This window comes from Zophobas morio, unplaced genomic scaffold (genome assembly GCF_036711695.1).
Source record: "Zophobas morio isolate AGI-343-1 ecotype UQ-CSIRO unplaced genomic scaffold, CSIRO_AGI_Zmor_V1 ptg000030l, whole genome shotgun sequence".
NCBI classification, from domain to species: domain Eukaryota; kingdom Metazoa; phylum Arthropoda; class Insecta; order Coleoptera; family Tenebrionidae; genus Zophobas; species Zophobas morio.
In genome coordinates, this window is record NW_026972135.1 from 13,991,308 (window position 1) to 14,018,878 (window position 27,571).

The 27,571-nt window shown below is 35.0% G+C and overlaps 2 protein-coding genes across 2 annotated transcripts; both read left to right on the forward strand.

Moving 5' to 3' along the window:
- Positions 1-5,455: 5,455 nt before the first annotated feature.
- LOC135138289 (ATP-binding cassette sub-family C member 4-like) lies at positions 5,456-9,579 on the forward strand. Its single transcript, XM_064068230.1, has 7 exons — positions 5,456-5,623; positions 5,676-5,909; positions 5,968-6,398; positions 6,446-6,602; positions 6,653-8,316; positions 8,365-8,595; positions 8,645-9,579. The coding sequence occupies exons 1-7, from the start codon at positions 5,526-5,528 to the stop codon at positions 9,553-9,555; spliced, it is 3,726 nt and encodes a 1,241-aa protein (XP_063924300.1). The 5' UTR covers positions 5,456-5,525; the 3' UTR covers positions 9,556-9,579.
- Positions 9,580-22,370: 12,791 nt separating this feature from the next.
- Positions 22,371-26,399, forward strand: LOC135138629 (ATP-binding cassette sub-family C member 4-like). The gene is made up of 9 exons (XM_064068607.1): positions 22,371-22,468; positions 22,521-22,754; positions 22,809-23,060; positions 23,321-23,446; positions 23,497-24,594; positions 24,989-25,161; positions 25,209-25,439; positions 25,489-26,129; positions 26,217-26,399. Exons 1-9 carry the CDS (start codon positions 22,371-22,373, stop codon positions 26,397-26,399), a joined length of 3,036 nt encoding a protein of 1,011 aa, XP_063924677.1.
- Positions 26,400-27,571: the final 1,172 nt, after the last annotated feature.

The following is a 27,571-nucleotide window of genomic DNA, read 5'->3' on the forward strand; positions in this document are numbered from 1 at the left end:
GTGTGTGTATGAATTTAAATAAGAACGATCAAAGCTGGAAATTATGACCCCGACCGTCAAACTTATTATCATCAAAACTGAATAAACTTTTTTTAGTAAATTTGGTTTTCTTAATGGAACTATTATGCCTAAAAATTTATTGGTAGCTATCACCAATTTTAACAACTTAGCACTCATACTATAGCACCTTAAGTGATAACCGGAGTCAATTTAGAAATTATTGTTGTTCTGTTTATTACCGAAAGAAGAGCCAAAACAAATAATATAGTTAATGGGTTTATGTTATTAATAGTGGAAGTTTCCTTTTACTCCTTTTAATTTATTAAATTGAAGAATCGCGTTCGACCACATTACAGTAAGAGTGCAAAAAAATTTCATTAGGTTTTTACAGTCGAACGCATAGTAGTGTCCAAATTATGCAAATGTAAGTGGGTGTTACAATCTAATCTAATTACACGAATGCGTATAACGTTTACCTACTTCGTAAACACGGCTTTTAAGTGTCCTAATAAATATGCTTCCGTATCAACTTTTTTAGTGATTTAGATAACCTGTCGTCCTAGAAAATATTTTACAACTAATTATTTATTTTTGCATTTCCACAATGTATCATAAAACTACCAGGAAAAGGAAGTAATTCTGGTTTTACTTGAAATTTATCTTTTGTTTAAATATTATTGACATTATTTTCTTAGCGGCACTTATGAACTTTTTTAATCAAAGCATTATTGTCAAAAGAAGTATTTGTTTAAAATGTGCTGAAAAGATTTTATTACCAATTATCATACTGTTCATTTTGCTACACTTTGCGGAAATATAAACCAAAAACGGTGTAATTGTTTTTTATTCTGTTATTTATTATTTATTTATTATTATTTTTAAATATGCACAAGTATAGTTTGTCCTTTTCAAAAGACAAAAATAATAATTTGATGTACGATTTCGTCTAATCACTCTGTATAACTGGTATTAAATTAGAGAATCTAGGGGTGAACCTCAGTGGAATCGTTTGAAACGATATAACACCATTAATATTTAAATGAATTTGTTTACGTAATATGTTTGTTTTTGTAGAAAAATGACTCAAACACGTGTTCATTTTTATCGTTGAAAATAACTATAAAGTTTCAAATTTTAGTCATAAATAATTGCAGCGCCTTGACCTGTTCGGAAAAATATTTATCGCAGCGATAAATCAATCTTTTCAAGATTTATAGTTACCCGTTATATTCTAATATATTATACATTTCGTTATTAAGTAGGGGGGTAATTTACAGCTTCATTTTACTTTAAAAATATTAATAATAATAATAATAAATTCATTGTGCAAAGAATGTAGTATATTTAACCACGTCCATTACAGAATTTGACTTTCTTTCTTCAAAAGATCGAAAGCAATCTAGGTTCTACAAATTCATAATTTTATGGAAGGTTATAAAAAAAAATCCTTATTTAAAGCTAAATGGTTGGCAATAATCCAGTCCTCAGCAAGAGAAAGATATCTTAAACATTTTATTATTGATATTTTGCTCGGTTGAATTTGTGGGCATTGGTCAGTTGCGCACCGCGGTCACAAAGATCTGCATATAATTTTAAGGATTAATACCACAACCATGTATTACCTGTTCTAATAGTTTATGTGGCTGTTAGTCGTTTAAGAATATATAAATAGTAGGATTCATACTTTCAGAGACACAATTGTATAATTATTTATTAATCATTAGGTTTCAATTCATTTGCACATTTTCAAATATGTTCGTTCCTGTTGAACTGTAATGTAGGAGAATAAAAGGATTGTACTGATGTCTTCTTATCAACTGGTACTAATTGTGGTATCGTCCGTAAACAAGAAGACATTTAGCTTTGATAGATATTCGGGTCATTTGTGTTTATTCAAAAATAACACTGACTCTAGAATAGACTCTTGTGGAACGTGAATTTGATCAGATAATAAATTATCATCAAGAATAAATCATTAACAAACTGTGTTCTGTTACTCAAGTTGATTAATATCAGTATAATGATAAGGAGATAATATATTGTCCAGTTCTATATAATGTAAAATTTGCCAAAGCAGCAGTTTTTCGAACGCTTTCAAAAAAATTGATCGAAAATTAATTCGACAGAACTTCCCTCGCTTTTGCTCAACAAATACTGCTTCTCTGAAAAAAAATATAAAATTTGATTTTGTGGAATTTCACTTTTTCGTGATAACCTCAATGTAAAGACAGTTGGGACTCCCGAGAAGGTTTCACATTCTAAAAAATACATTTTACTCCCCCGAGAAGGTTTCACATTCGTTAAAAAACGACATTTGGCGCCCTGAGAAGGTTTTAGATTTTTAAAAGAGACAGTTGGAACCAGCGAGAAGGTTTCACATTAAAAAAAGACAGCTGACGTTCCCGAGAAGCTTTTGCACTAAAAAAAAAAGATATTTAGGGCTCCCGACAAGGTTTTTAATAAAAAAAAAACAGTTGAGACCCCCGAGAAGATTTCACATTAAAAAAAGAGACATTTGGTGCGCTTGAGAAAGTTTTACATTAAAAAAAAACATTTGGGGCCCCGGAGAAGGTTTCACAATAGAAAAGGAGACATGTGGCGCCTCTGAGAAGGTTTTACATTTTTAAAAAAGATAGTTTGGACTCCCGAGAAGGTTTCACATTCTAAAAAAAAACATGTGACTCCCCCAAGAAGGTTTCAAATTAAAAAAAAACTTTGGCGCCCCCGAGAAGGTTTCACTTTAAAAAAATACAGTTGGCGTTCCCGGGAATGTCTTACATTAAAAAAAAAAGATGTTTAGGGCTCCCGAGAAGGTTTTCAACTAGGAAAAAAAAACAGTTGAAACTCCCGAGAAGATTTCACATTAAAAATAAGACATTTGATGCGCCTGAGAAGGTTTTACAATAAAAAAAAAACTATTTGGGAACCCCGAGAAGGTTTCACAATAAAAAAAGAGACATGTGGCGCCTCTGAGAAAGCTTTACATTTTTAAAAAAGGTAGTTTGGACTCACGAGAAGGTTTCACATTCTTAAAAAAGATATTTGGCGCCCCCGAGAAGGGTTTAGATTCTTAAAACGACATTTGACTTCCCCGAGAAAGTTCTACATAAAAAAAAAAATAATTGGGATTCCCTAGAAGGTTTCACATTCTTCAAAAAAGACATTTGGTGCCCACGAAAATGTTTTACATTAAAAAAAAACAATTGGGAGTCCCGAGAAGGTTTCACAATCTTAAAAAAATACATTTGGGAACCCGAGAAGGTTTTACATTTTTAAAAAAGACAGTTGGGACCCCCGAGAAGGTTTAGATTCTTAAAAAAAGACATCTGGAGCCCTCGAGAAGGTCTGACATTTTTAAATAAAGAAGGACGTTTCCTCAGTTTTTCGGAAAAGTAGGGTGGAGATGATTAGCAAAATTTTGGTTAGCATTTAGCCATCTACATGATATTTCTAATATATATACAGAATTTGGCAACAACTGGTCCAGCAATTTCGGAGAATACTAACTTTCTAATAAAAATGGATACAGAGACCAGATCGAGAGATAGGAACGGGAGACTACTTTTCTCGTACGCTAGGGGTCATGAAACGTCGAGAAAATATAAAAGTTGCCATTCGTCCGATAGACATTATTACTATACTTGCTTTGCTTACGCTTATTAGCTACGTGTCTATGGCTATATTATCATTAACATTTGCTTTTTTATAAACAAGTAATACAGATGTAATTTTTAAACAATCAGAAAATATTTTGCTATCAAGACAATAATTTATCAACCTTGTAAGTGGATGAATTAAAGCTTTTTTAACATATTTCTAAAACTAAGTTGATGAACTAAAAATATCTTTAGAACCACATTTCTTAAAAGTAATAACTAATAGCATTTCTTATATCGACTTGGGAGTTTGTAAATAGAAATATATTTTTGTTATCTTTCTGAACTGACTTGCATGCTAGCCAGTGGCGTAAAGAAGAGTCCTGTAGTCCCTGCGCTGCGGGGGCGCAAGTCAAAGGGGGTTTGTGTTTATGCTTCGAAAGAATTCGACTATTAAGCACGTCCACGTAACCAGCATTTCCGGCGCCCAAACAAAGTATGCATTTGTACCAAAAAAATTTAATTTGATTGATTTTATCTCCTCAAAGGAGAGGGAGGACAAAATAATTAATTAAATTGCAATGAGGCAAAACAGTCGGAATATGGTACATAAATACTTATATGATATATTGAATGTATAACAAACAATAAAAATTATAAAGAAGAATTGATTAACCACAAGGACAGGAGTACGTTATTTTATAAAATTTAAATGTCCTCGACTGCGCAAAATGTTCATCTGAAGACATAAAATTAGTAGTTAGTAGTTTTGGGGATTATCTGTGTAATAAAATCGACACACAATGCAAACAAAAGACAGAGTCAAATAAACAGGCAGACAAACCCTAGATATCATGAAACGTCGAGAAAACATTAAAGTAGCCAATTTTTCCATTAACCCTATTATAATACTTTCCTCAGCTTATCCTCAGAAGGCAACAAGAAAAATACATTTTTTTATTTTCGACGAGTTTTAATTAAATTTTGTGCTCTGTTAAATATATAGGTGTTTCATTTGTTTCGCATATCTGTGAATTTAACATCAACATACTAGAAAATTAAATAAATTTATAAAAGTCGCAAATAAATTATATAAGTGAAGGAAATAATGTTTAAAAAAATTTATTAATTTTTATGGACATTAATTTAAGTAATTCCTCTTTTGTTTTGTAGGCCAGTATAAGTGATTTATATGTATGAAACCATGCCAAGTTTAATGTGTTTTTTAAATTATCAAAATATATCATACAATTTCAAACTTGTATGTTAAGAATGTTTCTTCTATTTTATTGCTCAAGACATCCCACCACTCCATAGCACAAGCTAGTTTATCTGACAAATTTATTTCAAACTTCAGAAATCTGCAATTTTATAATTCAGCTTTTTTAATATTTCCAACTGTATTTATTCAGTTGCAACAAAATGTATCCACCTGAAACAGTAAAATTATAAACAGTAAAAATATTCAGTTTCACAAAAATGTTTTATAATCCAAGTATAATTCAGATTATATTTTGTATGTACTGGCGACTTTGTCATCCACCGTCTTAATTTTGTGACACATATAGTGGAATCAAAAACAAGTCTAGACCGCATAATATAAACACATCATTATTACCTACATAGACATTTCTAAAATATGGACGATAATTTTTGTTAAATAGCTATTAAAAATTTAATTACCCACCCAGCAAAATTTGGTTTTGATAGCCAACACACTACGGCGTGTCTGTGCGAATAACCAACACTAAATATTTTACGTATTTTTTATAACACAACTATTACAGTGTTCAACAACCTTGCATGTCATTTAAATGTTAATTCATTACATGCAATAATATTGTGTTCCACATTATTAACAAATTATCAAGAGACAGTGCCACAAGACGTTGGCAAATAAGAGAATTAATTTCGGAAACAATTGTCCTCATGTTACCAAAAAGTAAAAAAAAATTAGTAGTGGTTAATCAATCGAAAAATGTGCATCCGAAAGATAAAGCGAATTTTCTTTCACATTTTCTCTTTTGGTATGTAGTGCTGACTTCTGGTTTGAATATGATCTCTAATAGAGTGTTCTAGGTGGCAAATACCGTTAGTGATAAAAAACTGGAGAAACCAAGTCAAAGAAGACGAATATGTAGTTGTTACAAGAGAGCACGAGTCGAAAAAGTTGGGAGACCAAGTAGAAAAATTTTGGAATGAGGAACAGATTTCAGGGAAAAAGGCTTCCCTTATAAGAGCGTTGTTTAAGAGTTTCGGAACTGAATTTATCCTGTGTGGTCTAATTTACTTTCCATTTGACATGGCATCTACGTATGTGTATATCAGTACCACAGTGGTACTAATGTTCATCTAAATATAACCTTTTCAGTGTACTTCAACCACTATATCTAGGACAACTCCTAAACTATTTTATTGTGAACGAAACACCTGTCACCAAGGAGCAAGCATATTTCTATGGATTTATGATAGTAGTATCTATTTTGATTCGAGTACTAAGTTTTCAGTACTTTATCATGGTCACTTTCTCCATTGGTTTGAAAGTACGCACGGCCTGTTCGTCATTAATTTACAGGAAACTTCTAAGTTTGAAAAAAGCCACCATCCAAAAGGCTACTTTGGGCCATGTTATAAATTTGCTGTCCAATGATGTGGATAAATTCGACAGAGCGTTTTGTTACATTCATACGATCTGGAGTGGAACTTTGAAAGTAATTATTGCATCCTATTTCCTCTACATATGGTTTGGATACCAAGGTCTCGCAGGAACAGGAATACTTACCATATTTTTGTTACTACAATGTCAGTATAACATGAACATCTACCTTAAATTAACTAGTCAATTTTAGTCTACATTTTCAAGATAACCGCATCCGCTAGAATGAATGTAGCTCTGAAAACCGACCATCGAATACGCATCATGAATGATATAGTTGCTGGTATTCGAGCTGTCAAAATGTACACTTGGGAGTCTTCGTTTGCAAATTTAATAAACGCAGCTAGAAAGTATACTTTATAGTTAAATTAAGACACTTTCATTAAATAAGTGCTTCTAGATCAGAACTAAAATACATTGCTCAGTCGAACAACATTCAAAACACAAGCTTCACCTTAGTGTCGTATGTGCACAAGTTGTGTGTTTATGTGTTCATCCTAGCAGTCGTACTTTCTGGATCTTCACTAACTCCACATAAAGTTTTCCTATCGATAAACATCTACGATTTGCTGCGACAAACTCTTCAGTACACCAGCGCCGGAATCAGCCAGATGTCAGAAATAAAAACTTCTTTTCTAAGAATTCAGGAGTTCCTATTTTTGGATGCCCACCAAGAAACCAAAGAAACTATTCGTTTGGAGAGTGAACTGAAAGTACCACAACGAGTACTTCTGAAAAATGTAGATGCCAAATGGGACTTGTCACTGACGTCTACAGCTTTGAGCGATGTTAACTTTGAACTAAACGAAGGCGAAATTGTTTCTGTTATTGGTACTGCTGGTAGCGGAAAATCTACATTGCTTCAAGTTATATTGAAAGAGCTTTCAGTTGTTAGTGGAACTCTATACACAGAGGGCTCCATATCGTACGCATCCCAAGAACCGTGGATATTTCCAGCCACAATCAGGCAAAACATTATATTCAGTGAAGTACCCAACGAAACGAAATATCGCAAGGTTATAAAAGCCTGCGCTTTGGAGCGCGACATTTCTCTTTTTACTTATGGCGACAATACGTTAGTTGGAGAGAGAGGAGTGATGCTCAGTGGAGGTCAAAAAGCTAGAGTCAATTTGGCTAGAGCGATTTACAAAGATGCTGATATTTACTTGCTTGATGATCCTCTATCGGCTGTTGATAAGTCCGTCGCAAATTATATCTTCACTAAATGCTTCCTAGAGTACTTACAAGGAAAGAGTGTCGTACTGGTGACTCACCAGATACAGTTTCTTAGGAACATGGACAAAATATACATTCTGGAAGAAGGAAAAGTAGCTTCTTGTGGAAAATATGACGAACTGGAAATACTAATGGGGCAATCTGTTCAAAAATATGAAAGAAGGCGATTAGACGTCGATGAAGAAAAGTTTCTAGAAACTGGTCACTTAGAATTTGAGATTAAAGAAGACAGTGGAAATTCAAACATTAACAGATACAAAACCTACTGTTTAGCAACTGGACACTGGATCTTCATGGTCATACAAATTCTGCTTTTCGTTTCAAACCAGATTTTTATAAATGGCTCGGACGTTTTCCTCTCATTCTGGGTCAATCTCAGACAAGAAGGAACTACTAGTTCTACAATATCAAAATATTTAACAGACATAAATTGCCTGTATATATACACAGTGATAGTGTTTTTTTTGATATTCTTGTTTCAATTAAGTACGTGGACATTTGTAATTTTCGGTAAAAGGGCTTCAGCCAACCTACACGATTCATTTTTCCGTAGAATTTTAAACGGTTCTATGAAGTTCTTCGATTGTCACTCTTCAGGAAGAATTCTAAATAGATTTTCAAGAGACATGGGAATAATTGATGAGCTTATCCCTAGGAATATGTATTACATGCTAAAACAAGGTATCACTGTGTTAGGAGTTTGTGTTGTTGTGGTTGGTGTAAATTATTGGATTATAATTCCAACTATAATTCTGAAATTATTATTTTATTTACACCTGTTGGCATTCCATTCAGCTTTAAATCACTTCAAAAGAATGTCTTCAACCAGTAAGTGGTATTTCTACTACTCACACAAATTTAATTTTACTATTTCAGGAAGGAGTCCAATATTTACTCATGTTTCCGCTAGTATACAGGGTTTAACGACAATCAAAGCACTAAAAGCTGAGCAGCAATCTTTATCCAAGTTTGACGAGTACCAGAATTTTTACAATTCAGTTGAGTACATTCAGCGCGCTTTATATTTCGCCTACGCTTACTGGGTAGATTTTACTTGCTGTTTATACTCAACTGTAGTCATTTTCTATCAACTAATTCTCGTACAAGGTACGTCCCCATTTTGTCCGACCACGTGACTCGAAAGACAAATTTTCAGATCCTTTAGTTGGAAACGTTGGTTTATCTATCACGCAGTCACTTTTACTACTTGGATGCGCTCAATACGCTCTAAAGTTATATGGTGAACTCGACTCCCAAATGACCTCCGTGGAACGCGTCGTTGAGTACCCAGATCTGACACCCGAAGAAAACAAAGGTGACTTCGTCCCTCAACCATCATGGCCCAGTCAAGGCTGCATTAAACTAGATTCGGTTTCGATGCAGTATTCCGTAGACAAACCCTACGTGCTTAAACGTGTTAACCTGGATATCAAATCTGGCGAAAAAGTCGGTATTATAGGCAGAACTGGTTCCGGAAAGTCGTCCCTAATTTCTATCATTTTCCGATTATACGAGTTTGAAGGAACAGTTATCGTCGACAATGTGGACATAAAATCAGTCCCACTTAATGTTCTGCGGTCCAGGATATCGGTTATCCCTCAAGATCCTGTCTTCTTTTTGGGTACTTTACGGAAAAATTTAGACCCCTTCGATGAGTTTGATGATCAGCAGTTGTGGAGTTGCTTAGAAGATGTCAATCTTAAGCTGCTAGTGGCAAATTTACCGTTAGGACTGGAGAGCCCTGTTTTAGAAGGTGGTGCGAATTTTAGTGTCGGACAGAGGCAAATGCTGTGTTTAGTTAGAGCTATGTTAAAGAATTCGAAAATTGTGGTTCTTGATGAAGCTACAGCTAATGTTGATTTAGAAAGTGATAGTTTTATTCAGACTACGATTAGGAGGAGGTTTAAAAATTCGACGGTACTAACGATTGCGCATAGATTAGATTCTGTTATGGATTCAGATAAGATTGTTGTGATGGATGCAGGTGTTGTTGTAGAGTTTGGCACCAGGGAAGAGCTTTTACAAAATCCGCATGGATACTTTTACAAATATGTCAATAATCCATAGATTCTACTTTTTAGTTGTGATTATAACTAGTTAAGTAATTTAATTTTTGGAAAATCAACTTAGTAATGTAGTTGTAGATAAATAAAAGCAATTTGTATTTACATTAAATGTCGCTTCAATCGTGATCACATATTTAATCCAATTTTCCAACGTTCTGTGCCACTCGCATTTATTTGCTTTCTAGTTATAGCTACAACCCATGAACTCATTGTTAGAAGAGTATTGTTCTCCTAACTGCTTTTTTTAAAGAACCCTATACCTGCTAATCCTATGGGATTAACCATACACTGTAAACTGTATGATCCTTTTTCTTGGCAATTTCATCGACAATATATTAACATTCTAGTCTTCGACTAGCGAAGTGAGCGTTAGGAATGTGTTGCACGATTGTTAATCGATTGTGTGGAAATGTAAATATAAATTTGAGGTAAATTACAGGGTCAAGGTGGATATTATCGGTGAGTTTACTTCAGATGATAATATTGTCTTTTAACCACTCTCGGAAAAAATTGTTATGAGACATTGTGGGCTGCCTATATCACTGTCAATTTAGTTTACAAAATGAGTTCTCAAATTAATGATTTTCCAACAAAGGATTTGCATCGCGCTTGGCCAATAACCGAGTCTGCATTTACCTTTGTTCTGTACTATTAGTAGATGAGGTTGTCACCAAATATTCTCAGTTATCAATTAATGATCTGATTGTCGGGGTACGTCGCTTGATAAATCCGGCACGCAAAATTATCTTATCCAATGCCCTTCGATTCCCCATGACGTGTTTATTGACTAAATTAAAACGCTTGGTTTTAACATTGTTTTTGCAATGTCGTTTTTAAAAGCGAAACTGGAGGGCGAAAATTACACTCATATACGTAACTTTCGTCGACAACTTTTTATGCAATCCAATGACGATATCGAACTACCGGCCTCTCTCATAATTAAATATGCTAATACCCCTTATAGAATATTTTACTGTTACGATAATGTTTGTTTCAAGTTCAGACAGGTTGGCCATTTTGCGAGTGAATGTGAAAACGGGAAACAACTGAGTTATCTGTTAATTCTCCTACGGGAGTGAGACCGGGAAACCACCCTGTTTCAGAAGTACGCGTTGAAAATAATCTTACGACTTCTTTTTCTATTAATAGCGAACCTACTGTTTCCGGTAGTAAGAGGTAGGTGACTTCCTCAAGTGAAGATTCTCCTCATGTTATGGAGTTTTCGTTGGATTTTTCTCAGAAGAGTTTAGGCGAAGATAGACAACCTAAAAAGTTACGGTCAAGTGATTCACTTGTGAGTCTTCCACCTATACCAGAACTTTTAGCTCCTGCAAAGGAATTAATCGAGGATTTAGGTTCACCATTCCCTTTGAATTTTGACGATATCGTTGAGAGTATGCAAAATATTTTAGAAGCTTCAGATCTGATAGAATGTCTTCAAAGTTTTACAAATTATATAAAAGGAATCATTCAGATGTTGTATGAAATCTATCCCAAGCTAACCACGAAAAGCATAAAAAATCGATGCCTCAAATTACAACGAAAGCTTAAAAAAACTCATTCTAAAATCATCCATGAAAGATAAAATCATATTATGGTTAGGGAATAATTCGGACACTAATTTTCAATTTCCTTCTTCAACCAAAGACAATGAGTTATTCTGCAAAGTGTGTGGAAAAGTTGTAAGTAAACATTTAAAATACTGAAGCTTGAATTATGTTCACATTTTTGTTTCCTAGTTTAAGTGCGAAAAAAAATCACACTTTGAACAAAACTGCAGTGGCGATGCACATAAAAAGAACAACAATAAATCCAGTAAACAGACTTTATTAAACATTAGTTCCGACAATGATTTTACGCAATTTTGCACCGATTTATGTAGGGCATTTACCGCAGCAAATATTCCATGAAATAAAGTTAGTTGTCCTGAGTTTAAAAATTTTATGCATAAATATACAAGAAGGCATTTACCCTCAGAAAGCACTCTGAAAAAAAAAATTACCAAAAGATTACGATATGGTGAGCACTAGAATTTTTATTTACACACTCCAGCGTACAGTCAAAGCGGGGAAAAACTAATTCCAAGAAACAGTACACTAGTGCTAAATATGTCAAGAAATATTTGACAATCACTAACAGGGGTAGAGGGAGGTATATATAAAACAAAGAGAAGCAAACTATCATTCGGATTGATTGAAATTTTCACACCAATAATGTCAATAGAGGGTAAGGTGCTAGTAATAAGCGCAAGGTCCAATTTGCTGCATAAAAATTTGTTATCGTGGCAAGAAAGACTCCACCACCTTTAGAGACATTTAAACATTGAAAATTTTTGTCTTTTCTGAAAACAACAAAATTGGAGGGAAAGAGTTCGCTGCTTAGAATGTCATTGCAAAGCCAGCTTTCAGTTAGGGCAGTAAAATCATAATCATAACTACAAATATTATCATAAAAGGAACCAATCTTTGAGCGTAATCTTCGAACATTTTGATAAAGGCAAACAAGTTGATCCGAGTAATTAAGTGACGCAATTAGTTCAAACTGACGATTTTTAAAAGTAGCGAATTTTTAAAGTAGATTCTCCCTTAGACAAACGATCATTTAACTGAACCTTAAGTTGTTTATACAGGGTGTCTCAGAAATAAGTACATTAATTTTAATCAGTTATAGGGCTCATTGAACTCAATAACTTTTTTTAGTAGAGTTTTGTCAAGAACTTTTTAATTATCAAGTTAAAAATTGTTAAAGTTATATCCCAATTAAGGTTACCCGCCCATGGATCCTCAGTCACCCATGGACACTAATAATAATTATAATTAATAATTTATGGTTAAAAACAGTTATTAGGATACGTATTTTCATAATCTTGTCAGTGTGACAAACGTTTAGAGAGACATTGGAAATCCTGCTCCCTAATGGCGTACGGAATTTCATCGGCCTAAATGTGGGTGTTGAACACCTTCCCTCGTGTAACCGACCTCAGCAGTTGATGGTATAAGATATACAAAATTTGCTTGTTCGTTTATTTTTCTATTAACCCACTCACAAAAGTTTTGCCTACGTGGTAAGTCTGTTAGTTTCAATAAATGAACTTCCTGGTCCTGAAAGGGGTACATTTGTTCTCTGAGTATCCTCCAAATACTACTCTCCGATACATCACACTAGACAGTGATAACGTGCTAGTGCCTGGTCGAACTTCGCCACTCTTCAATATTAGCAATTCTATTACAACGTAACTTACCCCAATTCTGAGATCCAGGTTTAAAAGATCCATACTCTCGAAAATGCTGCAACGTTCTTAAAACTGCGCACATTTGGCATACGACGATTTGGGAGGTTTTCTGAAAAAATTCGTTGGGCGCGAGTGCCGTTTCCCCGAGCTTCACCGTATGTTAAAACGATATCGGTGCATTCCAGATTTGAAAACAAAGCCATTTCAACACATTTCGTCTATAAATCAGAAATCTGTGCCAAACAAACTTTAAAGAGACAACGTTTAATAAAAAGATTGACATAAAAATGATTGTCAGTGTCAAAACGGTTGCTAGGGTACCTTCTTCATTGTTGTAGTGTTGTTATTATTTAAGTTTTTATTTAAGGTGAACATAGACCGCTCGTGAATATATGGGTGGGAAAATTCGAAATTCGACTTGAGTTTTCGAAAAAATGCTAGATAAAAAATTTGTTCCGTTTCACGAGTTCTGTTACTGGTTAAAATTATTGTACTTATTTCTGAGACACCCTGTATACTTCTTGTTGTCTTATTATTAGTATTATTTGGATTGGTGATGCTAAAACATTGTTAATAATTGTCTTTTTCTTTACTCCATTGTCTCGTATTAGTGTTAGGTTCTTCAAGAAGATGGAATATAATGAGATTTTTGCTTCGTCTTTGGCGTTCCAGAATCTTTTAAAGCAGGTACAGCCTGTTGTTGTGAGGCGCTTGGGAAAGTTTGAGTTTGATGTCATCGAGCTGAGTCTGATTGTCAGCTTTAACATTTTTAATGGAAGATGACATTTCAGAGCGGAGAGATGAGATGAGTGCCTTCACTGAACCAACTGAATAATCCTCGTTCCCGACGATGGCTTCTATTTAAACCCGTACATACTTCCTTCTAGATGTGCGGTGATCAGGGTCTTTCTGGAATACCAATTGCGAGTTACGCTTTCAGGCTTTTCTATAGCGAACGCCATCCGGCCGCGTCATGGACGATGAGTCATCATCGCTGTAAACACTAGGACCCATAGGCGTCTTACCGGGGCGGCGTATTTCGTTACAATATTCTTCTCCACTATACAACATTTCATCAAAACCGCATCCGGTGGTCACTGCCATGAACACTTACCGAAGTCCTGGGCGATCTCCCATCTGTAGGAAATCTTTTGCAGTTCCTCTCAACAGCTGGCCATTCACAGTTACTTAAGGACTGGTCATTGTATTATGCTTATACAGGGTGTCCCAGAATTCGCCACATTCCCGTGAATGACATGTTTCCTGTCCCAAACTGTGCCGTAATTCGCAAAAAGAATTGTCCAGGCTTTAACCGTGTGAGAACTGGAAGGCGATTAAGTTGACCAATAGAGAGGCTGCTTCTATATCCGAACGTTTCTATGTTCAAAGTTACCTATGCCAAGAACAAAAAATCGGGTAATACTAAAGTTGAATGAATTTTTTTCCGAATCCCCCTCCGTCAACAAAAGGAAACAGAAGTGTGGTTATAAATTTAATCATTTTGACAATTGTTTGTCATAAACTGTCACGAAGTACATCACTGACCTGAAGAGACGCTTCTGCGTCAAAGATGACTGATTAATGTACACAGAGACGTCAAGGTTTACTTTAAGGCAAATAACATGAGACAGAAGTTATTTCTGTTGCCATTCTAGTTAAATTGTGTTTAATTGGGCTGTACATGTCATAAGAGAAGCTGTTTCATTTCATCGTAGGCAAATAATACATTTATTACTATTCTACATAGTGTAGATACCTAAGAGCAGGTATTAGAAGTCATTTTCTTAGAGCCCCGTGAATAATGTGTAATGTGTTGTTCATTTTAACGACAATTAGTGCATTTTCAGAATTCATTATGCATCATATCCCTGATATTAAGTTTATCGTTATTTCTAAAAAAGAGTACCACATGTCCATTCAAAGAACGTTATTAAGTGTACTAAAACATAAATATCGCTTTTGATTAATCGGTGCTTATGATTTTCAATAAACAGTATCAATTTTTACTGAACAGCTTTGTTGCTGATACCTAATCTAAGCAACGAAAAAAGACACGAGACTTCACTTCTCTAGTGTATTGAGATCATAAGTATCTGCTGTGGTGTCAATCATGTGGGGGAAATACTGAAAACGGAGACTTATTCAAGACTAATATTGATGTTGCAAATGATGATTTAAAACAGTTTCTTTAAAGTTGTGAGTACTTTCTAGAGATTGAAAAGATACGAATAAAAAATGTGACATAAATCTTGTTTTTTTTTTATTTATTTAACAATAATACAAATTAAACAGGCAACACGAATTAAGCCAACAACCAACTTAGTATACGAAAAGTCCTGACATAACACATCAAACTGGACGTAAACGTATATAGGTATACTAGCTGTTACCCGCAGCTCCGCTTGCGTGGATTTCGCAATTAGGGCACATTATTTTTCATCCCCTGATTTATTTTTTGATTTCAATTTTATTACTTTTTAAGTTTGTGCAGTCTTCATTAATAACAATATATAAAAGTGTTTGTCCTCCGCTTGACAAATCAACATAACTACTGGAGCTATAGAAACACGAAATTTGGACAGAAGGTTCCTTTCGTAATGTAAGCATCCATTACCCCTAGGTGTATGAAATAAGTACTGAAAGTTTGGAGTTAGAGTCCCGTGAATTTTTAAATACGACGGAGGGGGGGGGGGGGGTGAAACAAAGTTATTCTATAACATAGGAGTATAATACAATACATCTTTTTTTTATAAGTGGCCATAAGGATTCCCATGTTAAATTTTATACCCCATGTTAACATATGTTTGAGTAAAGATTTAAAATATTTGGATATTTTTGTCGCTAATAGCTGTAGGCAGCTATGTAAAAACAAACATTTACCTGACTTATCTAACTTGGTTGTAAATTTGATATTATTCTGTACTTAATAAAGTTTCGTTGTGCCTATAAAAGTATGTCATAGCTAATCTCTCTGAGATAGTCTCTGTTTTGTATGACTTCTTCACGTCTTACAGGCAAACCATAGTACTCTCAACATTGTCTTCCTAAAGACAGCACCGTGTCTTTAATGGAAATCAGACACTTGTTGTACACTTCATTTATAATCTGAACACTCTCTTGACAGTCTGACTTAACTTGACAAACCCAAAGCTTTGCATAATGACTGGTATGTGAAATAAACGACACTACCAACAGTTTTTAAATCCGAGAATTATGTTGGCCCTCTCATCGCATGAAGAAGAGGATCAAGGTAGAAACATTCCGCGTTATTAGGGTGAACGGTGTACACTCCGGTCAAAGCTTGATCTCTTTTGACTCCCGGCGAACCATCAACATTGTTTCCACTTTTTCATCTCTCAAATTTGGTGCTTTTCCACACATAGTATTAAGGTACTTCAACATAAAGAAAGATTTTTGCAAAAGTATCCACTTTGCAAAGCTCAAAAAATGATAGAGGAGTAGTTTTCTGTGAATTATTTACCTTTTCAGTTACATTATTAAAGTCGTTAGGATTAAAATAGACAGCAGGCCATTTTCCAAGTGCACTGCGAGATGAAAAACCGCTGGAAATTGTTCATGTATAGGAAAGGCCAAGATTCTCCAGCTGCTAATATATCGACCACTTTCATATAATTTGACCTCATCAATGTGATTTTCAAGAGCAAATAATCCTGGTTGGATCCTTTATTAACACATTTGCATATATATTTATTAGATTTTTTCTTTCAGGAGAATTCAAGGATATTTTTTGGTATAGTTACCTCATTTTATACACGGAAACACAAAATTAGAATACTTATATGAGAAATACTCTTACAATTCGTGACATAAAACACAACCGTCAATGCCGTTTTGGCCTCACGCGTCCGACCGCAGACCGCGTTCGCTTCGCAGTCGCTTACTCGGTGACGTCGCGCCCTCCCTATTTCCATACAACTTCTTAAATTTCAAACGCTTAGGACTGATTTTTCCAATAATCCTACTGCCTCTAATATGCGAAAAACATATTTAACTATTTTAAACTTTGATTTTTAACCACTTTTGGATTAATACTTAACTTCTCCTGTTTCTCACATTTCCACCCAAATTATATTCCGTTGGGGATGAATATCAAAAAAAAAAAAATTTAAAGACAGTCAAGTCAAACAATTTTACATGATTACCAAATTTCAAGTAACAAATGTGTTGGAGGGTATTAATACAACATTTCAAGTAAACATCGCCATACAAATATTTTTTCTCATATAAACTTTGTCACCTCATTTGATCTTCTTAGGGGTAGAATCTCAAAAACAGCTGAAATACGCATTACATTGTTTGTGTTGAAAAGCATTAATATTAAGTTCCAAGCAAAAATTTACAATAGAAATATTTTTCCCATACACAATTAGTTACCACTTTTTACCCCCTTAGGGGTTGAATCTCGGAAAATGCTGAAATACGTGTGTCATTATATGTGTTGAAGAGCACTAATACCAAGTTACACGTGAAAATGTGCAACAGAAGTAGTTTTCCCGTACAAACTTATCCACCACTTTTTACCCCCTTAGGGGTTGAATTTCGAAAAATGGCGAAATACGTGTTTCGTTATTTGTGTTGAAAAGCATTAATACCAAGTTTCACGTAAATATTTACAACAGAAATGGTTAGGAAATAGTCTTCCTGTACAAACTTTACCACCCCTTTTCACCCTTTTAGGGGTGGAATTTCCCAAGTTCCTTTCTTAGTGGGTGTTTACATCACAAAAGCAAACTATTGTCCAAATTTCATGTTTCTAGCTGCAGTAGTTTAGGCTCTGCGTTGATGAATCAGTCAGTCAGGACAAACAATTTTATATGTATAGATTATTAGAGAATGTGTTCAAAAATTTCGGTTGGCCAGCCATAATTTGACATTATTTTGTCAACTTGTCAAAACAATTTTCAAGCACTGTAGGAAAAAAATGTCGTATTCAAATGAAGAATATTTGGAAATGATGTTAATTTATGGAGAGTGCAATCGCAATGCAGCCGCTGCTGTACGCGAATATACAGGTATTTCCCCAATCGTCGGCACCCAGACCAACATGTGTTTCACCGATTGTTACATCGAGCAAGAGAAGATGGATCTTTTCAGCCTAGTCGGAAAGGCCGCGCTGGAGCTCCACGGAATGTACGTGTAGGTGCTGAAGAGCAAGTGTTAGAAAACTTGGAAGCGGATCCTAGGAGAAGTGTCCGCTGCGTAGCGCAAATGAGTGGATTATGAATCTAAAATATTTTTGACAATTTGTCTTCAAATAACTGAAAACTGCGGGGAAAATGTTCAAAAAATTCCCCAAAATTTCCAAAAAATTTGAAACAGTTCCAAATGGCTTTGAGAGGAAAACACTGAGTTTCTAGTTTTATTAATCGCAAATTTATCTTATAAAATCCTAGCCCCGCCTACCCACCCTCCATTTTCTTACAAGATATGTGATTTGCCAAAATCCGTCTTACCTCAGCAAATACTAACCCCACCCACCCGCTCTCTATTTTCTTGGAAGGTATGTGATTTGCCAATTTCAGTCTTATCTTAAGTACTATATTCAATATTGAAATGGCTAAATAAATTATTAAATAATAATTAAATAGTACTTGCTAAGATAAAACTGATTTTGGCATATCAAATACCTTCCAAGAAAACAGAGAGCGGGTGGGCGGGGCTAGTACTTGCTAAGATAGGACTGATTTTGGAAAATCACATACCTTCCAAGAAAATAGAGGGTGGGTGGGCGGGGCGGGTATTTGATAAGATAATACTAATTTTCGCACTTTTGAATTTCCGACTATGTTTCAACTATTTCCGAAAATTAGCGAGAAAAGTGAGAAACATTTTTCGTAATTTCCAAAATTTTTTTGTTTGAAACAGTTAAAAGACGATCTGTTTCAACGGAAAATAGTTGACTTATAGATAATTTTTCGTGGATTACGAATCTAAAATATTTTTGACAATTTGTCTTCAAATAACTGAGAACTGCGAGGAAAAATGTTCAAAAAATCCCCAAAATTTCCAAAAAATTTGAAACCGTTCCAAATGGCTTTGAGAGGAAAACACTGAGTTTCTAGTTTTATAGGGTATTAATCGCAAATTTATCTTATGAAATCCTAGCCCCGTCCACCCACCCTTTGTTTTCTTAAAGACTATGTCATTTGCCAAAAATAGTCTTATTTTAGCAAGTACTAGCCCCGCCATCGTCTCTCTATTTTCTTAGAGGTTCTGCTATTTGCGAAAATCAGTTTTTTTCTTAGCAAATACTAGCCCCGCCCACCCACCCTCTACTGTCTTAGAAGATACGTTATTTGCCAAAATCCGTCTTACCTTAGCAAGTACTAGCCCCGCCCACCCGCCCTCTATTTCCTTGGAAGTTATGTGATTTGCCAAAATCAGTCTTATCTTAGCAAGTACAATAAATTATCAAACAATAATAATTAAATAGTACTTGCTAAGATAAAACTGATTTTGGCATGTCACATACCTTCCAAGCAAATAGAGGGCGGGTGGGCGGGGCTAGTACTTTCTAAGATAAGACTAATTTTGGTAAATCACGGACGAATTTTCATAGTCTCTGTAACGCTTTTAAAACTTGTTGATTAAATTGTTAAATTAAGTTTTTTAAAAAATATTGTGACTAATAAAACTATTAGCAATAGAAATGCTGGAACTTTTGCGTTTTGACAGTGATCTTCGTCACCTCATAGTAAGGATGCAGATTTTTGTCTGTAAGGATACGATGCATGATCGATCTTGAGCATCCATTCATTTGTGCCACTTGTTCTTCACCGTCTACGCGTATAATCCGTGGAGACCCAGGAAGGCCTTTCCGAATAGGCTGAAAAGATCCATCTTCTTCTGCTGGATGCAACAAACGACGAAACACATGCTGCTCAAAGAGCCGATGATTGGGGAAAAGACCGGTATATTCTTGCACAGCAGTGGCTGCAGAGCGTTTACGTTCTCCATAAATTAACATCATTTCCAAATATTCTTTATACTAGTATGAATAAGACATCAATAACTTAGTGGTATTGGTACTGATTTGTTTATAGTTTGTATTGTTCTTAAAAAAAAATGCAACTAAACCGTTTTTGTTATAATTTTTATTTGTATCTTTTCAATCTCTAGAAAGTACCCACAACTTTAAAGAAACTGTTTTAAATCATCATGTGCAACATCAATATTATTCTTGAATAAGTCTCGGTTTTCAGTATCTCCCCCACATGATTGACACCACAGCACATACCTATGATTTCAATACACCAGAGAAGTGGAGTCTCGTCTCTTTTTTCGTTGCTTAGATTCGGTATCAGCAACAAAGCTGTTCAGTAAAAATTGATACCGTTTACTGAAAATCATAAGCACCGATTAATCAAAAGCGATATTTATGTTTTAGTACACTTAATAACGTTCTTTGAATGGACATGTGGTACTCTTTTTTAGAAATAACGATAAACTTAATATCAGGGATATGATGCATTTCAAAATGCACTAATTTTCGTTAAAAAGAACAACACATTATTCACGGGGCTCTAAGAAAATGAGTTCTAATACCTGCTCTTCGGTATCTACACTATGTAGAATAGTAATAAATGTATTATTTGCCTACGATGAAATGAAACAGCTTCTCTTATGACATGTACAGCCCAGTTAAACACAATTTAACTAGAATGGCAACAGAAATAACTTCTGTCTCATGTTACTTGCCTTAAAGTAAACCTTGACGTCTCTGTGTACATTAATCAGTCATCTTTGGCGCAGAAGCGTCTCTTCAGGTCAGTGATGTACTTCGTGACAGTTTATGACAAACAATTGTCAAAATGATTAAATTTATAACCACACTTCTGTTTCCTTTTGTTGACGGAGGGGGATTCGGAAAAAATTCATTCAACTTTAGTATTACCCGATTTTTTGTTCTTGGCATAGGTAACTTTGAACATAGAAACGTTCGGATATAAAAGCAGCCTCTCTATTGGTCAACTTAATCACCTTCCAGTTCTCACACGGTTAAAGCCTGGACAATTCTTTTTGCGAATTACGGCACAGTTTGGGACAGGGAACATGTCATTCACGGGAATGGCGCGAATTCTGGGACACCCTGTATAGTATTGTGGCGCCCTGTCACTAATAACCCTTCGTGGTTTATATGACATTAAATATTGTTACGAAATAAAGCCATACGCCGCCCTAGTACGATGTCTATGGGTTCTACTTATACACATCGCCGATGACTCATTGTCGGTGACGGCGGCCGGAGAAGAGCTTAGAAGCGAAAGTCACGAATGGGTGCTCCGGACAAGTCTAGAAGCGGTGACGTAGGCGTTTCGAGAAGGACCGAAATGGGAACCACCGTGGGGTGCAGTTAGTGTAGTCCAGACAACGAGAGCTGAATTCAGTTAACAAGTCGAGTCCAACGAGTGTCGAGAAAGTCCAATGAATGTTGCGCCGGAGTTATTTTGTACATAATCGCTCTGTAATTAGTTGTGTAACTCCAAGTTAGTAAGAAATAAATTGTTGAGTTTTACCCGCGTCGATTTTAATCAACGTGTAAACCGGGCCTAGCCAGACCGGTGTGGATCCCAACAATATTGGTATGTGTATAAACAAAACAATAAATTACTTTTACCTTTTTTGGAGAAAGAGAAATACAGTTTAATGCCATAACGTTAAAAAAGTTGATAAAAATATATGACTTATTTTTATCAACTTTTTTAGGTGTTCGCCAATTATAACAAAGTTATTTATTTTGGAATAGTTGTCGTCCAAAACGTACATATTTTGTACGTTGTCGTCTCTGTTCGAAACAGCAATGTTTTCTATATCTTATGCAATGGTATTCTTAAATGTAGCGTCTGTTATGTCCACGACTTCTCGTCTTTCTTCCCATGCACTGTAGCACTTTCCTGGACTTAATGCTTAGTAATTCTGTCTATTCTACGATTATTTCGTTGTTATTGTTTCAGTTTTTTTTGTCAACAGGACAAGGAATTAATATCTGAAAATGCTTTCTTAAGATTTCCATTAAACATCAAGTGGTACTTATTCAATCTCAACGAAAAGTATCCGCCTGGAACAGTAAAATTATAAAAAACAAAAATGTTTAATTCCACAAACATATTTTACGGTACAAATTTCATTCAGATTTCTAGATTATATTTTATAAGTTCTGGTGACCTTGTTATCGATCGTCTTTTTTGATGACAATTTAGGGGAATCAAAAACAAGTCTATAGGACAGCGCATAATGTAAACACATTACATTTACCTACAAACATTACTAAAATATAGACGATAGTTTTTGTTAAATACCTACCTATTAAGAATTTAATTGCACATCCAAAATTTGGTGTTGGATAGCCAACACACTGCAACGTCTGTCTGTGCGAACAATCAACTACTAAACATTTTACGTATTTTTTATTACACGACTATAATGGTGTTCAACAACCTTGCATATCATTTAAATATTAATTCCTTAATTGTAATAACAATGTGTTCTACATTATTAACAAATTACCAAGTGCCACAATACGTTCGCAAATAATTGAATTAATTTTTGAAACAATTGTATTCATGTTACCAAAAAGTAAGAAAAAGTTAGTATTGGTTAATCAAGAGAAAAATGTGCATCCCAAAGATAAGGCTAATTCTCTTTCTCATTTTTTCTTTTGGTATGTAATGTTGGTTTCTGTTTTGAATATGAACTCTGAAAGCGTGTTTGAGGTGGCAGATACCGTTAGTGATAAAAAACTGGAGAAATCAAGTAAAAGAAGACGAATACGTCGTTGTTGCAAGAGAGCACGAGTCGAAAAAGTTAGGAGACCAAGTTGAAAAATTTTGGAATGAAGAACAGATTTCAGGGAAAAGAGCGTCACTTACAAAAGCGTTATTTAAGAGTTTCGGAACCGAATTTATCCTGTGTGGCTTAATTTACTTTCCATTTGACATGGCAGCTACGTATATCAATATCACAGTATTGCTAACATCTTCATTTAAATATAACATTTTTAGTGTACTTCAACCACTATATCTAGGAAAACTCTTAAACTATTTTACTGTGAACGAAACACCTGTCACTAAAGAGCAAGCATATTTCTATGGATTTATGATAATAGTGTCTATTTTGATTCGAGTACTAAGTTTTCAGCACTTTATCTTGGCCACTTTCTCCATTGGTCTGAAAGTGCGCACAGCCTGTTCCTCATTAATTTACAGGAAACTTCTAAGTTTGAAAAAAGCGACCATTCAGAAGGCTACTTTGGGGCATGTTATAATAAATTTGTTATCCAATGATGTGGACAAATTCGATAAAGCGTCTTGTTCCCTACATAACATCTGGAGTGGAATTTTAAAAGTAATTATTGCATCCTATTTTCTCTACATATGGTTTGGAAACCAAGTTCTCGCAGGAACAGGAACATTTGCCATATTCTTGTTACTACAATGTCAGTAAAACATCAAAATGTCCCTTAAATTATCCAATCAGTTTTAGTCTATATTTTTAAAATAACCGCATCCGCTAGAATGAACGTAGCTCTGAAAACCGACCATCGAATTCGCATCATGAATGACATAGTTGCTGGTATTCGAGCTGTGAAAATGTATACTTGGGAGTCTTCGTTTGCAAATTTAATAAACGTAGTTAGAAAGTATACGTTATAGTTAAATTAAGAAGTTTTCATTAAACAAGTGCTTCTAGATCAGAACTAAAGTACGTTGCTCAATCGAACAGCATTCAAAACACAAACTTCACCTTAGTATCGTATATGCACAAGCTGTCTGTCTATGTGTTCATCCTAGCAGTCGTACTTTCTGGATCTTTATTAACTCCACATAAAGTTTTCCTATCGATAAATATCTACGATTTACTGCGACAAACCCTTCAATACACCAGCGCCGGAATCAGCCAGATGTCAGAAATAAAAACTTCTATTCTAAGAATTCAAGAATTTTTGTTACTGGACGCCAACCAAAAAAGCAAAAAAACTATTCGTTTGGAGAGTGAACCGAAAATACCACAACGAGTACTTCTGAAAAATGTAGATGCCAAATGGGATTTGTCACTGGCGTCTACAGCTTTGACCGATGTTAACTTTGAACTAAACGTAGGCGAAATTGTTTCTATTATTGGTTCTGCTGGTAGCGGAAAGTCTACATTACTTCAAGTTATATTGAAAGAACTATCAGTTATTAGTGGAACTCTATACACAAAGGGATCTATATCGTATACATCGCAAGAACCGTGGATATTTCCAGCCACAATCAGACAAAACATTATATTTAGTGAAGAACCCAACGAAACGAAATATCACAAGGTTATAAAAGCCTGTGCTTTGGAGCGCGACATTTCTCTTTTTTCTTATGGCGACAATACGTTAGTTGGAGAGAGAGGAGTGATGCTCAGTGGAGGTCAAAAAGCTAGAGTCAATTTGGCTAGAGCGATTTACAAAGATGCTGATATTTACTTGCTTGATGATCCTCTATCAGCTGTTGATAAGTCCGTCGCAAATTATATCTTCACCAAATGCTTCCTAGAGTACTTACAAGGGAAAAGTGTCGTACTGGTTACTCACCAGATACAGTTTCTTAGGAACATGGACAAAATATACATTCTGGAAGAAGGAAAAGTAGCTTCTTGTGGAAAATATGACGAACTGGAAATACTAATGGGGCAATCTGTTCAAAAATATGAAAGAAGGCGATTAGACGTCGATGAAGAAAAGTTCCTAGAAACTGGTCACTTAGAATTTGAGATTAAAGAAGACAGTGGAAATTCAAACATTAACAGATACAAAACGTACTTTCTAGCTACTGGACACTGGATCTTCATGCTCATACAAATTCTGCTTTTCGTTTTAAACCAGATTTTTATAAATGGATCGGATGTATTCCTTTCCTTCTGGGTCAATTTCAGACAAGAAGGAATTATTAGTTCTACAATGTCAAAATATTTTACAGACTTAAATTGCTTATATATATACAAAGTGATAATGTTTTTTTTTGATATTCTTGTTTCATTTAAGTTCGTGGACATTTGTAATTTTCTGTAAAAGGGCTTCAGCTAACCTGCACGATTCATTTTTCCGTAGAATTTTAAACGGTTCTATGAATTTCTTCGATTGTCATTCTTCAGGAAGGATTCTAAATAGGTTTTCAAGAGACATGGGAATAATTGATGAGCTTATTCCCAGAAACATGTATTACATGCTAAAGCAAGGTATCACTGTGATAGGAGCTTGTGTTGTTTTGGTTGGTGTTAATTATTGGATTATAATTCCAACTATAATTCTGCAATTATTATTTTATTTACACCTGTTGGCATTCCATGCAGCCTTAAATCATTTCAAAAGAATATCGTCAACCAGTAAGTGGAATTTTTAGTACAACACAAATTTAATTTAACCGTTTTAGGTAGAAGTCCAATATTTACTCATGTTTCAACCAGTATACAGGGTTTAACGACAATCAAAGCACTAAAAGTTGAACAGCAATCTTTATCCAAATTTGACGATTACCAGAATGTTTACAATTCAGTTGAGTACATTCAGCGGGCTTTATATTTCGCCTACGCCTATTGGGTAGATTTTACTTGCTGTTTATACTCAACTGCAGTCATTTTCTATCAACTAATTCTTGTACAAGGTACCTCTCCATTTTGTCCGACCATGTGACTCACAAGACAAATTTTTAGATCCTTTAGTTGGAAATGTGGGTTTGTCTATCACGCAGTCACTTGTACTGCTTGGATGCGCTCAATACGCTCTAAAGTTCTATGGTGAACTCGACTCCCAAATGACTTCCGTGGAACGCGTCGTTGAGTACGCAGATCTGACACCCGAAGACAACAAAGGCGATTTCGTCCCTGCACCATCATGGCCCAGTCAAGGCTCCATTATATTAGATTCGGTTTCGATGCAGTATTCCGTAGACAAACCCTACGTCCTCAAAGGTATTAACCTAGATATCAAATCTGGCGAAAAAGTCGGTATTATAGGCAGAACTGGTTCCGGAAAGTCGTCCCTAATTTCTACCATTTTCCGATTATACGAGTTTGAAGGAACAATCATCGTCGACAACGTGGACATAAAATCAGTTCCACTTGAAGTTCTGAGTTCCAGGATATCGGTTATCCCTCAAGATCCTGTCTTCTTCTTGGGTACTTTACGGAAAAATTTAGACCCTTTTGATGAGTTTGATGATCAGCAGTTATGGAGTTGTTTAGAAGATGTCAATCTTAAGCTCCTAGTTACAAGTTTACCGTTAGGATTGGAGAGCCAGGTTTTAGAAGGTGGTGCGAATTTTAGTGTCGGACAGAGGCAAATGCTGTGTTTAGTTAGAGCTATGTTAAAGAATTCATAAATTGTGGTTCTTGATGAGGCTACAGCTAATGTTGATTTAGAAAGTGATAGTTTTATTCAGAGTACGATTAGGAGGAGGTTTAAAAATTCAACGGTACTAACTATTGCACATAGATTAGATTCTGTTATGGATTCAGATAAGATTGTTGTAATGGATGCAGGTGTTGTTGTAGAGTTTGGCACCAGGGAAGAACTTTTACAAAATCCGCATGGATACTTTTACAAATATGTCAATAACGCATAGGTTTTATTATTTATTTGCGATTATGAATAGGTAGGTAATTTAATTTTTGGAAAAACAACTTACTTACGTAGTTGTCGATAAACAAAAATAAGTTTATATTTACATAATTTTGTTTGTTGTTTACGTGTAATACTTAGTTTTCATTGTTATAGTCACTTAAATATCAACGCAAGTTCAACCCGTGAACGCATTGTTAGAAAAGTATTCCTTCTCCTAATTGCTTTTTTTAAAGTATCTCATATTAATTCTATAGGAATAAGCACACAGTAGTAAGGTGGTAAGGTAGGCGCAATTCTGTATGACCATTTTTCCTGGCAACTTCATCGACTACATATGAATTAGATAAGTCCAGGTCAATTACCACCTTTAATAATTCCTTTATCGTACTTTACTTTTAAGATTAGTTTTTAACATTTTAAAAGATAACAGAAAAAATGAGGGAAACATGATACAATATTTTGTAGAATGCAGATTCGAGATGATTGACTCATCTTAATAGATCTACTCCACTCTGATTGTTTGCGCAAGATGCAAACAAAGTTGCCATGGCAGAAGTCCACAATTAAAATATTAAAGAAGGAACCCACCTGATGAGTTAATTATTATAAAATCTAATTCATTTGTCTAGTACCTACAATGGACGGACATGGGTTAGTTGCACGCCATGGTCAAAAAACCTGTGGTCCTGATCTCCTAGGTCTGTTGTACGCAAACTACCTGAGAGGCAAGCGACTTCGATCGAAAAAATTATAACTTTAATAAGGATTAATAAGATAAACACATAGCACACCTATTTGTTAATCATTCGATTGCATGTATATTAAGAACCGAAAATATTTTTGTTACTCTTAAATTTTCTAGAAGATTTAACTTGAACACATCCCTCATATGTATATAAATAAACTTTCATCAAAACGCTGATGACTAGAACATTTTTCGAATTGTTTCGTCTTACTGTTGCTAAACTTATTTTGAAACTAACGGATTCGTAATGTAAGCGGCTAAAAGGACGATGCCGATTTCTTGTTATCAATTATGAACTTCTAAGTTATGATAACTCTTATAATTCTTTATTTGCGCGCAAGTGTCCTATGTTCCTTTTGTGAGAGTAGAACTTACTACGGGGGGTAAATTGACGGCCACGTGCGAGTGACCAACATCCTGTAATATAC

Coding starts and splice junctions, on each gene's coding strand:
- LOC135138629 (XM_064068607.1), top strand. CDS start 22,371: ATGTTACCAAAAAGTAAGAAAAAGTTAGTATTGGTTAATCAAGAGAAA. Junction 23,061..23,320: donor ATTCAGAAGGCTACTTTGGG/GCATGTTATAAT, acceptor CGCATCCGCTAG/AATGAACGTAGCTCTGAAAA. Junction 25,162..25,208: donor CAAAAGAATATCGTCAACCA/GTAAGTGGAATT, acceptor TAACCGTTTTAG/GTAGAAGTCCAATATTTACT.
- LOC135138289 (XM_064068230.1), top strand. CDS start 5,526: ATGTTACCAAAAAGTAAAAAAAAATTAGTAGTGGTTAATCAATCGAAA. Junction 6,603..6,652: donor TTAATAAACGCAGCTAGAAA/GTATACTTTATA, acceptor AAGTGCTTCTAG/ATCAGAACTAAAATACATTG. Junction 8,317..8,364: donor CAAAAGAATGTCTTCAACCA/GTAAGTGGTATT, acceptor TTACTATTTCAG/GAAGGAGTCCAATATTTACT.